The sequence below is a fragment of the Marmota monax genome, unplaced genomic scaffold (genome assembly GCF_021218885.2).
Source record: "Marmota monax isolate L192 unplaced genomic scaffold, Marmota_monax_Labrador192_F-V1.1 WCK01_AAM20220418_F8-fsc00236, whole genome shotgun sequence".
In the NCBI taxonomy this organism is placed as follows: domain Eukaryota; kingdom Metazoa; phylum Chordata; class Mammalia; order Rodentia; family Sciuridae; genus Marmota; species Marmota monax.
Window position 1 is genome coordinate 2,289,443 of NW_026693806.1, and position 20,678 is coordinate 2,310,120.

The 20,678-nt window shown below is 32.5% G+C and overlaps 1 protein-coding gene across 3 annotated transcripts in view; it reads left to right on the forward strand.

The window, feature by feature from the left end:
* Clint1 (clathrin interactor 1) overlaps window positions 1–20,678 on the forward strand; it is a 57,775-nt gene that overhangs the window by 16,774 nt on the left and 20,323 nt on the right. For 2 of the 3 annotated variants that reach the window (XM_046462204.2, XM_046462206.2), the window contains exons 2-6: window positions 12,322–12,426; window positions 12,981–13,077; window positions 15,865–15,973; window positions 16,892–17,056; window positions 19,938–20,115. In XM_046462204.2, coding sequence (XP_046318160.1) covers window positions 12,322–12,426; window positions 12,981–13,077; window positions 15,865–15,973; window positions 16,892–17,056; window positions 19,938–20,115 — 654 coding nt within the window. Of the gene's footprint in view, window positions 1–8,212; window positions 8,467–12,321; window positions 12,427–12,980; window positions 13,078–15,864; window positions 15,974–16,891; window positions 17,057–19,937; window positions 20,116–20,678 lie in introns of all 3 variants that reach the window. The other variant, XM_046462205.2, reaches the window with a different exon arrangement.

The window sequence follows — 20,678 nt, forward strand, 5'->3', positions numbered from 1 at the left end:
AGCCACAACCCCAGCCCTAAGCTTTTTCTGTGGCAGTAGAAAGGAACTTTTTAGTGTTGTCTTTTCTGCCTGTTCTGTGGCTACTTTGTTCCAAGTACCATTGTTGCCACTTTTGGGAAGCTACTTTTCATCCTACTTCCCTTAACTTTACAAAATTTTTCCCTTTTGCTAGCCATAAGGCAAACCATCTCCCATTTGTTGTCAAAGTGCTTCTCTGGAAAACAGTAACTCCTTAGTGCTATGAGGCAGCTGTTTTGTTAGTTAGCCTGCCCAAGTCACAATAGCAGCAGCCTCAAGTAGAGTAAAAGGGCTTGCACATATACATAAATGTCCAGATATGTTTCCTAGTATAAAGTTTTGTGTTCTTGAAGAGGAAAAATGGTACAGAAACTAAATGTCATGGTCCTTCTAAAACCCTTTATTCAGCTAGAAACCTCATGGATTAAGTCCTGTGGATTGTATTTTTAGTCCTTTGAAAGCTCAGAATTTCTACTACTATTTTTTTTCCCCTCTGTGCTGGGAATTAAACCCAGGGCTTCATGAATGCTAAGCACATGCTCTATCACTAGGCTACACTCTCATGCCCTCAGCTGCTTTTGATATTCCCAGAATAAAAATAAACACACACGTGCAAATATGAAGATAAAGGTATATCCCCAGATCTTTTTATTTTTTAATTTTGATATAGGGTCTTGCCAATTGTTGAGGGCTTCATACTTATTCTTTTGCCTCAGCCTCTCAAGTTGCTGGGCTTTCAGGCATGTGTGCCTTGCTAAATATAAATTTCATATTAGATAATTGACCTTCATGTTTTAGTCATTTAAGAAATTGTTGCTTAATATAAAATAATACCCTGGCTCATGGTTGGTGGTTCACCAAATTATTAAGTAGTATGAACTTCTGGTATCAGTGAGATAGCAATTGTTCAGTGGCAGGACTTGTGTGAATAAATTCTTGTCTACCTTTAGTGATACTCATTGTCAGCTCTTAGGCTATTTCTTAATCAAGAAAGTTTTTTCTGTCTTTATGGTATAATTCTCTCCCAGAAATCTTGATTTCATTAATCTGTACTGTGTCAAATAAATGGCTAGTTACCATGACAAGTTCTACATGGTGATTGAGATATGGGTAACTAATATGTATTATGCCAATCTAATCATAGGGGGCATATTTAGGTTGAAGTTACTCAATCAAAAAATTATATCAGAAAACTATTCTGAATTCTTCACACATGCTTAATCTCCATAACAGTAATATATAAGGAACTTTCAGATGAAGAAACCAAGGCACATAGTTGTTGATTTATCCACATGAATCAAACAAGAATTAGTGTATTCTGAAGACAAAGATTCAGGCCCTAATAATCTCAGAAACTTATTGATCCATTAATATAAGTATTATTTTGCTTGTGCACAATATAGGCTTAAAACATGAAGCAATTTTTAAAAATGCTTAAATGTTCAATATCTTCCTTTATTGTGGCCTTGTATGTCAGAATAGTTCCTGAAATATTCATGTTGGAATAGTCTGAAAATGAGATGCTATCAAATGGGTTATTTTATTTGGGATTGCTAACCACCAAAGTTGTAAGAAAAGGGAAATAGTTTTATAGTTTCTTCCTCCCATAGGTCATAATTTAGTTGTGGACATCAGGATGTTTTTCTTGGCTAATCTCATTCATGTAGTTTTCCTTGTACATCTGTTAAATAAATTACTAAACTATTTCCTTGAAAATTTGTTGATTCAAGTTGCCCTTAATGGTTATCAAGAAGTTGGTACCTTTCGGAAAGTTGAAATAGACTTTAAGGTTAAGAAATTCCACTGCCATCCTGATTTATGTATTTTTGTTTTGGATCAATTCCTGTTTTTTTTTTTTGAGGTATTGAAACAATTGTATGTGGTTTTTAGTGTTTCCCAAGACTTTATATTGGACTATAAACATTTAATGACCTTTCTATAAAATGAATTAGTTTCTACTTCTATACTTCATATTTTTTCAGTGAGTGATCAATTTATATATACATTTTCATTAGTCTGGTACTGCTTACCATTTGAAACAAAATTTGGAATGTTGACTTCTTCAACGCTTATTCATTTAATCTTTACTAACCTTGAATTTTATATAAACCATAAAATAATAATTTTCTGATTTTTTTTAAAAAAGCATTGACAGCTTTATGCTCAGTAATGAATATATCAGGTATTATGAATCTAGAAATTTTAGATGTGAGTTTGGTTAGTTTTGACCTATCCAAGCTGATAATGAATCCATACTGGAAGTTTTCCCTAGGATGTTAAGTAAACTCTTAAATGAGTAAAGAAACAATTACTTATTTACTGCACAGATTGGAATTGGGATTGAAGTCAAATTTTAGAATGCTGATTTTTTTTTTTTTTTTTTTTTTTTTGGTGGTGGTGCCGGGATTGAACCCAAGGCCTTGTGCACTCTACCAACTGAGCTATATCCCCAAACCTTAGAATGCTGATTTTTTTTTTTAAGCTTGAAATATTTAGATAAAGACTATTTGTAATACTTATAATCTATAATGGATATTTTTAGAGATTAAAAGAGAAAGTACTCTGTGGTATCAATCAGTTAATGTCAGCTGCTAATAAAAGAGTCTTCAGATTACATTTCATTTGTATTACATTTTTTACTATGTAATGATTCTTTCTAAATGCAATAGGTCCTTGGCTAGACTTTTTTGTTTAAAGTTTTAACTCTGTAAAACAAATCTGGCCAGTCATCGTAGTACATACCCTTAATCCCAGCTAACTCAGGAGACTGAGGCAGGAGGATTCTATGTTCAATATCAGCCTGGGCAATTTAGTGAGACCCTGTGTCATAATAAAACATTAAAAGGACTGAGGATGTAGCTCAGTGGTAGAGCATTTTCCCAGCATGCATGAGGTTAAATCCCCAGTACCACCCTCCCCCCCTCCCAAAAAAAATCTAGGAGATTTTCAACAAAAACTAGTTTATTATTTTGTTACGACCCAAATCTGATGTGTGAACAAGTCATTTACCCAAGCCAGTCACTGGCATCCCCCTCTCAGCTTTGTTTTTAGTTCTGGAGCATGGTGACTTACTTCTGTTTGGGGTGAGGGAAGAGCTCAGAGAAAGCCAACCTCTAGTTCTAAATGTGGTAGCAGAGTCATTTTAATAACAGTACACAGAAAACAAATGCTTTAATCTATTAAAAGACGAACCCAACAAGTGTGGCAGTAGTTTGGAATGATGATGCAATCAAATCTATAAATCAATGAATTTTTAAAAAGTATCTTGCCATGCAAGTTTTTGCCTGAGAAATTAAACTTTGCTGACTCTATAAATAATCAGTTACTTGTAGGGAGGAAATATATAATATGCATGGGATACGTTAACATTTTATTGATTCTGGGAGTATCTGGAGTTTGTATAAACATTTCCATTCTCATAATTTTGAAGGAACACAGGATATTCAGTTAATCTTTCAAGAATGTTAGGGGTTCATATAACTTTATTTTTTTTCTGCTTGCAGAATATTATTCAGTTTTATTTACTCTTCCTTCCATCCTCCCATGAAACTGAAAAGTAAGAAAATACTTTCATATAAAATACTTTTGTAGAATTTGTATTTCTGGTTTATCTGTAAGTAGTACAAATACAGTCTAAAACTTTGAATTAAGATTACAAGAATATTAAACTATATTAGTTAACTGTGTTCAGTAGTAGGAAAGTGTCAAGAGTGATTAAAAATCGGTGTGTTCTGTTGAGTTTGGAGGTGCACACCTCTAATCCCAGTAATGTGGGAGGCTGAGACAAGAGGATTGAACGTTCAAAGACAGCCTGGCAATTTAGTGAGACCCCATCTCAAAATAAAAGGTAAAGCACCCTTGATTCAATCCCCAGTACCTCCTCTCTCCCAAAAACAATCTGTAGTTCTGTTTCCTGCCCCCATGATAAACACTGAAATTAAAGGCCACCCTGGGTCAGAACAAAACAGACTATTGGTATTTCAGTTGGAAAACAGTTTTTACTTGATCTTTCTTTGAATATCCAGAATTATTCTGAAAGTAGAAGATTTTTTTAAAGGACTTCTTCCTCGAAACCTGGCAGGAAGTTGCTTTTTTTATTTATTTGTTCTATTCTTTTTTTAACTGAGATCTCTGAAGGATGAAGTATTATATTTCAGAGCCAATTCTTGATGGCTATTTTTAAAAACAAAAGGTTTCATATTTCATTATTTAGAATTGTAGTTTTGCTCTTGGAAAGAGGAAAACAGAAGGTGTATATAATCTAGCATGGTCTTTTGTGTAAGTAATTGAAATCGTAAATAATATGCACATGAACACCCAAAAAGATATGATACCATTGGATTGAAGTACAGTTTTTTTTTTTTTTTTTGAAGTAAGCAGATTACTCTCTTTGAAATCTAGTTATTGCAGAAGAATTGCTAAGAGATCCTCAGTTTTCTTATGTCTCTGATTTCAGTTTTTCCTTCTCAAACTGATATTTACCATGCTTTCCGGAGTGCATGCATAAGAGTGAAGAATAAGGATTTTTTCTTTCAGTTGTATGGTTTGTATTTGATATTCTCTAAAAACCAAAGAAAATGTAATTTCTATGACTGACAATGTATTTTTTTGAACTTTTATTTAACATTTAGTTCTTTTAGTACCACAGTTCATGATGTTGCATTTGATGTTGTTGTCTTGTATATAAATTAGTAGACTTTAAAAGCCTACTAATTATTTCCAATAATACTCAGGTTTTTCAGGTGTTATGGCATAATAACAAATGAGCTTTACAATTAACTAACAAAGTTCTAACTTCTACTGTTGCTTACTAGTTGTGGAATTCTGAATGAGTTGATTTAACTTCTCCACTAAGAAATTGCTATTAAATATATTTTCCCTCTCCTCACTTTTTCTTAATTAGGATAGGGGCAGTATTATAGAGAAAGCTGCCAGAGTTAGATTTGTTGCATTTCTTTTTTTTTTTTTTTTTTCTTAAGAAATTTTTATTTGTTCTTTTTAGTTATACATGACAGTAGAATGTTTTTTGATATATTATACATAAATGGAATATAATGTTCCATTCTTGTGGTTGAACATGATGTGGGGTTATACTGGTTGTATATTCATATTTAAACATAGGAAAGTTATGTCTGATTCATTCTGTTGAGTTGTTGCATTTCTTTCTGTACTTTCCACTATTTGTTTTCTTCCAATGCTATACACAGAACAATAGCAGATTTCTTGTTTAGCACTTTAGCTATTTTATAAATATGGTACTATATAATCAAATATGATAATATTCGCTGTAGTAAAATTAATTCTTCTGTTGAACTGTGTTGTTGCTTTTGTGAAGACATTATTCATTGCTTTGTGTTTTATTTTCAAACCAAGAAATGATTTTTTCAATGAGTGTTAAACAGAAACTGTGCGACTCCTAGATGAAAATGTAGAGTCATCACTCCAGTATATAAGCACAGGCAACAACTTTCTCAGTAGGAACTCTAAAACTTACAAAATAATGTCAAGAGTTAATAAATGGGATAGCAACAAATCAAAAAGCTTTTGTGTAGCAAAGGAAACAATTAGGAATGTGAAGAGAAAACCTACAAAATGGGAGAAATTCTTTGCTACCTACTCTTCTGACAGCAGGTTAATATCCAGAATATAGAAAGAACTCAAAAGATTTAATATCAAAAAATCGAATAACCTAGTTAATAAATGGGCAAATGAATTAAACTGACAATTTTCAAAAGAAAGATACAAATGACGAAAAAATATATGAAAAATGTTCAATGTCATTAACAGTTAGGGAAATAGAAATAACTACACTGAGATTTCATCTCACACCGGTCAGAATGGCAGTCATCAAGAATACACACAATAGGGGCTACGGTTGTAGCTCAGTGGTAGGGCACTTGCCTAGCACTTGAGAGGCACTGGGTTTGATCCTCAGCACCACATAAAAATAAACAAAGTATTGTGCTATCTACAACTAAAAAGAAGAAGAAGAAGAAAAGAACATCCATAATAATAAATGCTAGAGAGGATGTGGAGAAAAATGAACACTTTTACACTGTTGGTGAGACAGTAAATTAGTATAATTACTATGGAAATCAGTATGGAGATTCCTCAAAAGACTAGGCATGGAACCACCCTGTGATCCAGCTGCACTGCTCCTCAATATTTATCTTAAAGAATTAAAGTCATCATACTGCAGTGATACATGTATACCCATGTTTATAACAGCACAATTCCACAATAGCCAAAGTATGGAATCAGCCTCGGTTCAATCAACATATGAATGAATAAAGAAAGTGTGGGATATATACACAATGGAGTTTTATTCAGCCAGAAAGAAAAATGAAATTATGTCATTTGCAGGAAAATGATGGAACTTGAGAACATTATGTTAAGTGAAATAAGTTAAACTCAGAAGATCAAGGGCCGAATGTTTTCTCTCATATGTGAAAGTTAGAGAGGAAAACAGGTGCAGATGCAGAGGCAGGGAGATCAGTAGAAGAAAGGCACCAGGGAATGGGGGCCAGGGGGAAGTGCTAGGGAGTGATACTGGCCAAATTATATTGTGTGCATGTACAAATATATAACAACAAATTCCCTGATTATGTACAACTGTAATACACCAATAAAAATGTGGAAAGAGATATAAATAAATAAATGGTTGGCAAATATCCAGCTAAGTGAATTAATAGTTTTTCTACCTTGCCATGTCATTTATGTAGCATTACAAATTTTCCAACAGTGAAAGTTACATAATTGTTGTATTTAAGAGTAGACTTCTTGGTTGTTGACAGTAAATTTGTTACTGTTCACAGAGCTGTAATGAGATTGAACATAGTTTAAAATATGAATATTGAATCTATAAAGTGTTGTTTATAAATAAGAATAATGTGGTGAAGGCCACCCCTGATGTAAACAAAAACAAAAAAAAAGGTCATAAGACACCAGATCCATTATCAAGTTTTTAGAATTCTTACTATTTCCCTAGTACTATGGCTAGAAACACTAAAAAACAAACAAAAATTCCCAGCATAAATGACTTGTTACCTGAAAAAACCTTCAGTGTTCATTTCATGGGTGTTTTATGATTTAAAATTTTTTTTAAAGATTGATACTTAACAGGGCGTGTAATTGTTTTATGTATCTTCATTATTAAAATGTTTTTTTAAGCTGGGCATGGTTGGTGCACCCCTATAATCCCAGCAGCTTGGAGTCTGAGGCAGGAGGATCTCAAACTTGAGGCCACCCTCAACAACTTAGCAAGACCCTGTCTCAAAATAAAAAAGGTCCCAGGGTCTGGGGATGTAATTCAGTGGTAAAATCCCTGGGTTCAATCCCCAGTACAAAATAAGAAAAAAAATGGACTTTTTTGGAAATAAAAGTTAACAGTTGACTTTTAGATACATAGATTTTGATGTAAGAATTATTATTTCCTAATAGTGTTTTTAAAAATCTTATTAATTCCAAAGGTAAATACTTAAATTATTCCTTGTGGCTTTTACACATGTACCAGTTGGTATACATTTTTTAATACATGTAGAGATATTTGAGTCACTACTTTGCTGCACTTTAAAAAGCCTGATAAAAGTTATTTGAAGTACAAATAATATTCATATCATCTTACCAACATTTTTTACTTCCCTACAAATAGTTATAGCTGACTGAGATACAGTATTGGATTTGTTTTTAATTAACATTTAATAGTTTTCTTTTGGTTACAGTGTGTTGCTCATGGGAAGAAATTCGGAAAATATGGGAAAGTTTTAGGGAAACAAAATACCATTATTTGAAACCCTTGCTTGGAACTAAGTTATTTGTATCTTTCTCTGAGTGGCTGAGTCTTCATATGACAAAACACATTTAAAGCTCTCAAAATATTTCCTGACCTTACAGTGAGTAAGTCTTTATAATAAGCTTAAAACAAAAAGAAGAAACCAAATGAAATATGTAGACCCATTTGACGCCATTTTTCAAAAAAGAAGAGACAAACTTGGAAAAATATTACTGCATTATCCTATTTCCTTATTCATCTGTTAATAAGATCAGATTACATTTATGCTCCACTTTTTCTTTTGGTGTATAGTTTTGTTTTAGAAAGCATATACCTGAATTTGTAAGACAAAGAAAATAACAGTAATAATGACTTACAGTTTTTTTTTTTCATTAATCATTTTACTGATTTTTCTTAATGCAGATCAGAAGAAGCATTGACTATAAAAGCCCCATTTTAAATGCTTTTGCTTTCCACTAATTCTGCCTCTGAAACCTGGATCCAAATTTATCAAGTAAAATAGCTCAGTATTTTATCAATATCAAGTGGTCAAATAAAAGGAGGATGGGGAAGGCCAAATGGAAACAAGATACTCAGCCCTTGACTGATTGAATGTGGCTGTACTCACAGTTTTAGAAGCTGGTGCAGAGCTTCAGGATGGTACCTTTCAGCAGTTGGTGAGCTATTGGTATTGGTTATCCTTTCTATGGGAAATCTTAGTTGTGTCCTACCTATTGTTAGGGTGCTTGAGGAACAAACAGGGAAGTGTGAGTAGAAGCAGTGAAAAGTTGCACACACATGAACAATGATGATTGCATTTTTGAATTTTATCCACATAAAAAGCAGTGGCTCAGAATTGCTTTCCAGTAAAATCTTCACAACATGAGCAGCTTCCTGTATTTTTTGCTTTGGTTATTCCCTCTTTCCCTTTGCTTTTTCTTTTTGGCCTGACATCAGAGACCTTTAAGTTTTGTTATTATTAACTGTTTGTATCACTAAACTACCCAGCAGTAGGTACTGTTACATTTTCAGAGTGATATTAATCATCATTGATCCTCAGGTCAGAAGAAAACCTACCTTGTCTTGTCACTCATTTTCATGACTAAGCAAAGACAAAGCTAAAAATACTGAGTAAACCTAGAGCAATGTGAGGAGGATGCATTTGCGCTTTATGATTATTAGATTGTTTTCAGTCTAATTAGATAACATTTCAGATAATTCAATCTAGATAACATTTAATGCTAGCAATAGAATAATTAAAAATACAGCAACATTTAAATTTTTTTTCTTCTTTTTTTCCCCTCCATTTTACATTTTCATGTCTGTAGAAATTAAAAACAGGTTAAAAACCTGGAGAGAAAAGATATTGGTGATCATCAGAAGCATTAAAACTCATTAGACATTTTTATAGGTTGAATTTTCTTTTGATATCACTGCCAAGCTGGTTTAAAGTAGTATATGGGAAATTGTTTTGGTGTTTCAGAGAATTTTTTGTTATGTTCTTAAGTGTTATAATGAAAGGAAGTACAGGTTAAAGTGTGTGTGTGTGTGTGTGTGTGTGTGACACACACACACACACAGTATCCAAGGATTTTGAGTCTTAACAAAAGGCCACACTATGGTGTGGTAATACAATGTAAAGAGTTTTGTTTTTTTTTAAGTTTTCAAGTTAGGAATTTCAGTTTAGGATTAGTACAAGTTCTGAAGTCACTAGTTTGTGGTATTAGTCTAAATGCTATAAAACTTACTGGTTGGTATTTTCTATAATTCTGCTAACAATATATCTTAGACCTTTGTCTGAATTTTGCATCTCTTAAAAAAACTGATTAGATAGCTCCCTCTAGTGTCTGAAATAGCCATTCTTCAGACATTTCTGTCAATCATAGGAAGTTTAAAAAATTAAACTGTTTTTTCTTTCAAACATCTGAAAATTTTTTCTTTCTTTTTTCTTTTTTTTTTTGAGAGAAGGGGTTACTGGAATTATGAATAGTACACAGATGGAGGACAATAGAAAACATGGGAAAGGAAGGATCAAAATATCATTTCTGTCTTTTTAGAAACCATTATTTTTAAACAACCTGGAATAAAGCCAAACTATACAGTGTTGTTTTGTTTTGGTTTAGTTTACAGTTGTTTCTGAATCAAGTAAAGCTCAAAAACACTTTGTTTTGGAATTCTCTGTACTATCAGATCTGATCTGGAAAGAATTCTTTCCCTTTTCTGAAAGCAACAGTTTCACTGGAAAATAGCTTTAAAATAGAGCCCAATTCACTTCCTGGAAGTAGACTAATTTTTTGTTGTTACAGTTACCATATCCTTCTGTGGTTATACTTTATATTGTATATTCTAAGGCTCCCATTGTTTTTCAACAAAGGAAATAAGGAGACTCTTAAATTACTGGCTCTTTGCCACCTCTCTAAACACACACCACTCAGACACACAGGCCTTAAGCAAAGAATCTTGTGAAGGGTTACGGAAACAGTGCCTTTCTCATTTGACCCATGGGCCTTTGTAGCTTGAACAAGGAAAGTAGTGTTCGGAAAACTAAAGCATTTATGAAGGCTCTGGTAAAAATATTTCATGTACATGGACTGGAGATTAACTCCTTTCATCTTGTTCTCCAACAAATTAAACAATGGAGAGAGATTTCAAGTGCATTCTTGGTAATGAAATGCTTGGGTGAATTATAATCCTAATTGCTATTGTTCATTTTCACAGCTGCATTTTGGCACTTTTAACTGCCTAAGCTATGCATTCTTCAGCCACCAGGATAAACAAAAGCATTCTGAAATCTATCATTTTGTGGCATCGTAAATTGCATATCTGTTATTGGCTGCCTGGGTTTTATTTTGATCCCATTGCTGAAAAAAATTAGGAATAAAATTACTCTTCTGCATTTGTACATAAAATTACCTTCAATGTAATCATTATTGGATTTTTATGAAAATTCATTAAGAGGTTTAAATTTTGAAGGGACTGTAGAGATTATGGATTTATTTAGTCTCAAGGAAGTAATTTGCATTTATTTTATCAAATTAGTTGATATTTTAGAAGAATGTTTTCTCCAGCATTCAAAATAAAATACCAGAATTTCACTTTTCTTCCTTAATAGAACAGTGTTCTGAATGTAAATCTAGAAGCTAAAGTTATTCAATGATTTGGCAAGTCATTTGACCCAAACGTGTATGTTAGTTTCTTCCCTAAAGTTAAAGAAATTGAAAGGATTAAAATAAATTTGAAGAGATTCTGAGTGCCAGTTTCAACCAAGCCTTCCTTATTTAAAAAACAGTACTTTTTGATGACTGAAAAATCAGATAGCAAAACGGGGGTATAATGTAAGTAATAGCTACCAAATTCTGCTATTTTAAAAACTTGTTTCTAAGATTTAATTTTAAATGGAAGATTTGAATTACCATATTCACAGTATCTGTTATATAATGATTGCTCAGTAATAATTGGAGCTTTAGATGGCAAATTAATACTACTATTATATGTCACATTTTCATAGTATTTCTTTATTCCTTCTCAGAATGTCTTTGAATTCTTACATTCATATAAGGATGACAAATTGCATTTTAACAACCAAACATTTTGCCATCACATGTCTTAAGTTTTCAAAGGTATTTTTCTCAGAGTTAATTCTTTATTAAAATATTGTTTAATTTTTAAAATTCTAGTGGTTATTATGTTCAGTTATGGTAACTAACATTTTTTGAGCATTTCCTATATGTCAATCACTGTGCTAAACATTATTTAATATGCTGCCCTTTAAGGTGTTGTTTTTATTTGTTCCCATTTTACATTTGAAGAATTTGAGATTACGATAATTTATTTTGCTAGAGGTCACAAAGTGTGATTGGTATCAGTTTTCTGATTCTTAGGGTCCATGTTATTGACTATTGCTGAAATCTTAAGGGAAAGTTAAATATCATAAATATACCTGATGGAATATTATGTAGCCAATAAAAGTAGGGATAACTACTATATGATGATGGAAAATATATATAATAGATGAAAAAAAGCCTGGAATTACAAGTAAATGTTCAAAGTACTCCTAAATAACTTTGATTATCTTTGATTCATCATTCTTTTTTGAAAATATGATGTAGTGTTCAGCTCCAGTGTAATTTTGCTTAATCTACAGAATTTTTTGTAATCAGGAAACCTAAACCTGCATGTAAACGAAGTCTGATCAAGAAACTGACAACTTAGTTTCATAATAGACTCTAGCATGTTCAGTTCTCTTTTTAATTTAACCAAGTTCATTTTTTTTTAATGGAATTTAGGCCAGCTCTAATGCAGTCTCTCATCTGTATTCTTGAAGGATAGTAGAATAGTAAAATCTTCTTAAAGATAGCTTAAATGTGTTATATAGTGTCCTTGGGGTAGTTTGTGCACAAAAGATGTTTTCTTTCCCACCCTGTAGAGGTAGCTCATTAGGACACCCAGTAGTGTCATTATTAAGTTTTCATGTGTTTCTCAGTTTTGATGCTAATCTTTGTGCGTATGTGCGTGCATTTTTTTCTCTGCAGCACCAATGTGGTTATGAATTATTCAGAGATTGAGTCTAAGGTTCGAGAAGCAACGAATGATGATCCTTGGGGACCTTCTGGGCAACTCATGGGAGAGATTGCCAAGTAAGTGATAATTTGACTCAGCAATGCAGAAAGAATCAAAGCATCTTTACATAAAAATGTGAAATTTTCTTTCAGTTTTAAACTAGCTGCCAAATATAAATTTTGCATAATTATTCAGATAATGATGTACAAAGTTTTATACAGGGTCTATTCCCTTTAAAAATTGGCTCAGAAAAAAAAAAAACCCACAATTTTTCTTTCTCGGTGAAGTTTCAAGACTTACTGTAGCTTACCATGTAAATTTTGAAGTATGAGTACAAAATACTTGGAAGTAAAGTTCTAAAGAATTTTTTGTGATGAATATCGGGGCCACTGTGTCAGTGAATAAAGAACTTGCAAAGTATGATATTAATTAGTGGTGCCTACAAATATTATAGGTATTGTTTAAAATATAGGAAGAACATTTTCAAGGAATGTATCATCCACATTTTTTGAATTAAGCTTATTCTTTTTTGAGCTCTTTGGGGGAAATATAATAATTTAGAGCAAGCCTGCCATCTACTGTCAAAATTAACATATTGCAAATTCTTGAGAAAAATCATTGTTTTTTTCAGGGCTACCTTTATGTATGAACAGTTTCCAGAACTTATGAACATGCTTTGGTCTCGAATGTTAAAAGACAACAAAAAGAATTGGAGAAGAGTTTATAAGGTATGAACATAAGCCTATTTTATAATCTAATATCTTGAAAACAAATGCTTAGAATTTAAAGCACACATACAGAAGTGATTTCGAAGCACATTAAATCCTTTAATAGAATAGTCGAAAACACATAAAGGAAGCATATTTGTTATTTGTGTTCTATTTATCAGTCATTGTAAAGAACTATTGTTAATGTAAAATGTTTAAAACTAATGCAGCTTTTAAATGTTAAATATTTAAGAAATTTTTTCCTATAAAAAATGTTTGCACTTATCAAAATAATTCATCTCTAATAATACATGTTTAGTCTATGAGCAGTTAAGATGAAATCAAGTCATGTAGTTTGTCATCGCTGCATAAAAATTTGCCTAATTTATAATAATAGGATTCTAACAGTATTCAGCACCCAAAAAATATTAGTTCAGAAAATAATAGGATTTTTAATCCTAAATACACAGACTTAATTTTTTGTGGGGCAGGGGTACAGGGAATTGAACCCAGCAGTGCTTAACCACTTAGCCACATTCCCAACCCTTTTTAAATGTTGAGACAGGGTCTCACTAAATTGCCAAGGGCCCATAACTTGTTGAGGCTAGCTTTGGCAATCCTCTTGCCTCACTCAGCCTCCTGAGTCACTGGCATTATATAGACTCAAATTCTAATATTTTTTAAATTTTGAACATATATGCACTCTTTATCAGATTCCTTTCCTGATAACATGTAATGCACAATTCTAAAACTAGGTGTCATTTGTTCTTACAACCCTACCATGTTTTTTTTTTTACTACTCAAAATACATAACAAAATGACATAACATTCATATTTGAACCTTTGAAAGTTCTGATTTTCAGGATTAAAAATCTCTTTTTGTTATCTGTTTCTTTTTTATTGTTGTTGTGTTTTTTCCTACATTTTTTATTGGTGTATTAAAATTGATGGGATTTGTTGTTATGTGTTCACACAATATAACAACATAATTTGACCAATATCACTCCCCAGAACTTCCTCCCTCCCTCTCCACATTCCACCCCTTGTCCCTTTTCTCTTCCCTTTCCTCTGTTGATCTCCCTTTGATTTTTTTTTAGATCCTCTGGCTTTTTTATATAAGAGAAAATATGACCCTTAGTCTTCTGATTTTGACACTTAACATGATCGTCTCTAGTTTCATTCATTTTCCTGCAAATGGTATTAATTTCATTTTTCTTTCTAGTTGAATAAAACTCTATTGTGTATATATCCCACACTTTCTTTATTCATCTATCTTTTGATGGATATCTAGGCTTATTCCATAGTTCAGCTATTGTGAATTGTGCTGCTATAAACATGGGTATGCATATATCACTGTAGTTATGAAGACTTTAATTCTTTCTTTAAGGTAAATACCGAGGAGCAGTATATCTGGATCAATGCCTAGTCTTTTGAGGAATCGCCATACTGATTTCCTTAGTTATTATACTAATTTACTGTCCCACTAACAGTGTAAAAATGTTAGAAATGTTTATTTTCTCCACATTCTTTCTCTCCTGCATTTATTATTATGTGTATTCTTTTTTTTTTTTTTTTTTTTTTTTTTTTTGGTACTGGGAATTGAACCCAGGGCATTAGGGCACTTAACCACTGAACCACATCCCTAGCCCTTTTTTTATATTTTATTTAGAGACACCATCTTGCCGAGTTGCTTAGTCCCTCACTAAATTGCTGAGTCTAACTTTGAACTCGAGGTCCTCCTGCCTCAGTCTCCCAAGTTTCTAGGATTACAGGCTGTGCCACCACACCCAGCTTATTATATGTATTCTTGATGATTGCCATTTTGACTAGTGTGAGAATAAATCTCAATGTAATTTTGATTTGCATTTTCCTAATTGCTAATGATGTTATAGATCTTTTTCTTATGTTTGTTTCTGAAAACATTCACTGTCTTTACTTCTGCTTGTATTTATGATGAAATAGTGAAATTTCTGTAAATTAAGTAAGTATGCTTTCAGAAATTGAAGTTGTGGTTGGTGCTTGTTTTCGTTTTTGTTTTTTTAATTCTTGGGTAAATTATTTAAAAATAAATAAATAAATCACTGATAGGAAGAGGTTTTGAGTTCCTTAATTTCAACAACCTAAGCGTTTTTTCATATAACTCAGTGAAGTTTGTTCCAACAAGATTATGTTTAAAATGTACAGTTCAGTGCAGTTTTTGGTGTATTCACAAAGTTGTTCAAGAGTCACTACTGTGTTATTTCAGAATAATTACACTACCCTATATTCATTGGTAGCCATTCTTGCATTTTAGCAAAACCTTCTGAAAACTTAAGTTTTTTCTTTCATTAGTTGGCATTAACTTTTTGATGTAAATGCTATATCAATAACCTCTAAAAATCAAATTTTACCTTGGAAAAATACTATAGGTTTATATAAATGCCAGATAATTTTGATAGTTCTATTAATTCACAGTTCCATAATACCTACAGAAGAAGTAAAAACTGAGCCCTCTTTTTAAAGCCTCATTGTTCATTTGTATCATGCAGTGTTGTTAAACATCAGAATTATTGATTCTTTTTTTAAAAAAAAAAATTTGACATATAGGACTTATTGGATAATTTATATTTATTGTACTCTATATCATAGGAACTTCAAATTGATAATATGTGCTAGAGTATGTATTTAAAGTCTAATACAGAGTAAAGAAACCCTCCTCATCACCACCATGATTATTTATTTGCTAATGTTGAAAATTTTTTTAACCATTTACCAAAGCTTTACCAGAATTTATTTCGTTAAATCATTTGGTGCTTTATATTTTTACAGTCCTTGCTGCTTCTAGCTTACCTCATAAGAAATGGATCAGAGCGTGTTGTTACAAGTGCCAGAGAACACATTTATGATTTGCGATCCCTGGAAAATTACCACTTTGTAGGTGAGCAATAGAAAAACCTTATAAGCAAATTAAAACAGTAGTTGGAGTTGTCAGTCACCTGAACCAGCTTAGAAGCTTCTCTGCTCTAATTAGAATGTGACTGTTGCTGGTTGTGTGACGAGTGCAGAATCCAAGACGTGGGGCCCTAGAGTATTAATTAGTGAAGACAAGAAACTTGCAGAAAAGACTGGCTAATAACAACAGAACCAACACAACATGAGTGTTCGGGTTTATATTAAAATATGCACTGGAGACTGGTCCCCTGTGGTGTCCATAAAGGAATAGCTTTAATCATATGGGAAGAAAAGGTTAGAGCTCCAAAACACACACATCTGTTTGAAGCTGGGTTTTCCCCCCTCCCACCAAATAATATTTACTGTGCAAAGGCAGCAAGGCCAGAGTGTGTTTTGAATGTGAAAGAGGCTAGAGAATGAAGCACACTTCATTTTGTAGCATGCCCTAGTACTTTAAAAAATTCAGTTTTTCAGCTACACTAAGTCCTCATAATTAATGTTCCCAAACTTGTATTGGGAAACCAAGACATTTGGGGTGCTTTTCAGTCATTAAAATATTCAGGCGGTTCTTGTTTTGATTTGTTCTGTTAAAATATAATAGAAAACATTTATGGATATATTCATTTCATGTGGTCATCTTCACTAACCCTAATTTTTAGTGGGTCTTTAATTGACCTTACACAGTACTATTATCTGTGATCTGTAAAGCAGAATTGCATTTTATAACTTAGGATTTGCTAAAAAGGAAATGACACAGTGTAATACCACAATCTACCTCTTGTTTTTATTTTTCAAAATATTGAAGTTAGTTTCTTATTTTGTAGATTTACTGTTTTTTTTGTCTTAGAGTTTGGTGTGTATTAAATGAATTCATTCGCTTCTTTTCTTCCTTACCATTCTGAAGATGAGCATGGCAAGGATCAAGGTATAAATATTCGCCAGAAGGTGAAGGAATTGGTTGAATTTGCCCAGGATGACGACAGGCTTCGTGAAGAGCGAAAGAAAGCAAAGAAGAACAAAGACAAATATGTTGGGGTTTCCTCAGACAGTGTTGGAGGATTCAGATACAGTGAGTATTAAAGATAGGATGGCATCTAAGCATCAGTTTAGTTTCTCAGATGTATTTTAAGAATCATTAAAATACTAAATACCAAAATGCTATTTTTTTCTAGGAAGATACAGATTACTAAATACACATGATACTCATTTTGGCTGCAATCACATGGATCCTGGAAATCTTCTTGTCTTGTTTTTATTACAGGTTCAAGAATGTGATTTTAACTAATTAGCTAACTGCAAACTTTGTATTAATGTATAGAAAATAAAAAAGATGTATACACTTCTTCAGAAAAGTAGTTTCTCTCACTCATATTGTAGAGCATAAAAATACCAAGTTCGGTCAAGAGATTCATTGTTTTATTTCAAAACCGGTTTAGCTCACATTTTTGTCCACAAACACATATGCGTCCTTCAAGTCAATCCAGCTTCAGTTTCTGTTCCCTTAGTGAAGCAGTATATAACTTGAGAAAAAGATTACTGGCTATACTATCACTTGATTTCATCTGGATCTGTTGCTTTGTTTGTTGTTTCTAACACATTTAGGAGCAACTAGAATATTTAATGCTTATTTTTAATGGAGTAGTTTAAAAATAGGATGCTTGGTTCTTGAAGCATACACAAAATTAAGAATTTTCTTTCACAGCATGTTCATTTCAATTCACCCTGTCTTCTGTGAACTTTGACAGTTTATAGTATATATGCAGAGAGGTTAGCACTATGGATCTTCACAGTTGCTTTTGGGGACACTCTAGTTCCCACTACCTAAAATCAAGTTCATTTTTATTTGGATTATATTGAGGTTTATTACTTTGGGATTACCCATAGAATATTATTTCTATGTTCCTTTTATTACTCTCTAAGAAAAAGTACTGCTCTCTCAGCTTATTTCTATCAGAAAAATTCCCCTTAAGTGACAAAGCACCACATAAAAATTATTTCATGAATTTGACAAGAATATTTTTCTACAGTATATGTTTTGGATTTGTTTCTGGAGGAGAGTAAAAAACTTTTTGTATTATTTGCTCAAATATATTTTCTTTAGCTTTTTCACTGTAGCTAAAGAAATTTAATATATTTTGAACAAAAATTGCTATATGCAATTCATTTACTCATTCTACTTGCATCCCCCTTTTTTTGGACTATTACAATGTGCACTTATATCAGATAAATTTAGAAAATTGAGAGTTTTCAGACTCAGTCACAGCAAACTGATTGCAGCATCTGTATTGACAGAAGAGTTAAACAACTTTCACATTCTTTGCTAAATTATTATTGTTTTTCAGACTTAACTAACGAAAAACAAATGTTGGAAACAATGGTCTGTTAGCAACCTTTTTGATTATTTTAACTTTTTTGTGTGTTTTGTCATCCTTACTTTAGATAGTGTCTTACCAAAACCTATTATGTTAAGCACTAATTTAGTATGATCTTCACCAATATTAATCATTTTGGTTTTCATCTCTTTTCATTTTTCTTGTATATTTGTTTCTTTTCAAAGTCTAATTCATCACATTGCTACTGAAATGTGCACATACATTATTAGAAAATTACTTCTGAAAACCTTTCCTGGTTGGAGTTTTGTTATCATATTTTCTTAAATTGGTGACCACTTCTACGTTTGTTACACACACCCAGAAATAGATTTTTAAATTTTTTTGATGATTCAACCCAGGGCCTTGTACACACTGGGCAAGCACTCTACCATTGTGCTGTATCCCCAGGCCCTAGTACAATGTTTTTACTACAGAAAATTTTAGCCTTGAAGTTTTAGCCCACAATTCAGCAAATTGGATTTGTACAGTCTCCAGAGGGCATGTATGCCATAAAAACTGGTTTAACAAATGTTGGAAACAATGGTCTGTTAGCTACTTTTTTGATTTTTTTTTTTTTTTTTTTTTTTTTTTATTAAACTTGATTGCTTTCTCTACTCCCACTCTTGCTTCCTAAATTCAGTTTGGACATAGAAATGGAAAGATTCCATTTTGTGTCTTCATTGGGTTCTAAAGAGTAAGGAATAATAAAAATCTTAACATTTTGAATCTTTTGTTCACTACCATCATCTTTTCTCTTCATTCCCTGATTCACACAGAAGTTCTATACGCTTCACCAGTTTGAGAATATATTTCCACTTGGTCTTTGACTGTATAATATCATCATACTATATGACTCTAGTGTGTACAGTTTATAGTAGCTGGAATATTCTTTTTACAGTAATTATAAAATACTTTCCCATGCTTTAAAATCCATTGTTTTTCTAGTTTGATGCCAGCATATTGGAACATGTAGCATTCATGGTGGAGTTCCTTTAGATTGACTGATTTGATTTGATTGATATTTGAAATGACTGTCTCTGTGTTGCCCAAGCTGGCCTTGAACTCATTGTCTTAAGCAGTCCTGCTTCAGCCTCCCCTCCCACATAGCTGGGACTGCAGGCACATTGCCAGCATGCCTGCCTTACTTTCTTGTTTTTTTAAGACACTGTTGATGTCTAATACTTTTCTAAAAATTTTTAAATTGAAAATAGGAATGAAACACAATTATTAAGTAATATTTGAAAAACAAAAAGATTTCTATTTTTCTTTTGCTTGTAGAACTTGTGTTTTTTTGTGTTTTCTACTACTACTTTCAACAGCCTTTAGGAACTTCCTGAATGCTGCACATTAAGGTTGTGAAAGTTTTCATAAACAAAAGCTTTTGAATCTGCATTTCTGCTACTTAATGACATTACATGCTGCGCCTTGCTATAATTGTGTTGATTCAGCACTGTCAGAGGTTTCTGTTTTCCTTTGAAAATGATTATATTATGAGGAAAAGCTTCAGAAATAAGAAGTGTAGACACCTTTTGAATTGAATGTCCTTAGAGTTGTTTCTTTTTTTAATGTGTTATATAGGCGAAAGATATGATCCTGAACCCAAATCAAAATGGGATGAGGAGTGGGATAAAAACAAGAGTGCTTTTCCATTCAGTGATAAATTAGGTGAACTGAGTGATAAAATTGGAAGCACAATTGATGACACCATCAGCAAGTTCCGGAGGAAAGATAGAGAAGACTCTCCAGAAAGATGCAGGTATTAACATTTTGTCTCCGGGTCTCTTAAAAAGGGTGCTAAATTTATGCAGCTAGATTTTTGTTTGTGATATTGACATTATTTGAAATTCAGCTTTTTAAAAAATTAGACATTTAGAGAAATCTTAGGTTCATAGAAAATTTGTGTATAAAGTACAGAGGGTTCCCATATGTCCCCTCTTTCCTTCCCCACCGATTTTCCTGCTTAACATCTTACTTTACTATGGTACATTTGTTAACAATAAACCTATATTGATGTTTTAACTAAAGTCTATAGCTTGCTTTGGAGTTCACCATGTTGTGCAGTCCTGTTGAGTTTTGACAGATGCATAATACTCACAAAGCATCATGTAGAATAGTTTCACCACCCTAAAAGTGCCCTGTGCAAAAATGTGGAATGGTTTGTGAATTTACTAGTCATCCTTGCATAAAGGCTGTACTAGTTTTCTTACAACATTGCAGTTTTAGTATATGTGCTACTGAAGCAAGCAGCATTCATTTGTTTTAAAGATGCTAGGCCAAACATTATTGCTGTTAGTATTGATATTCCTTTTGTTTTGTCTG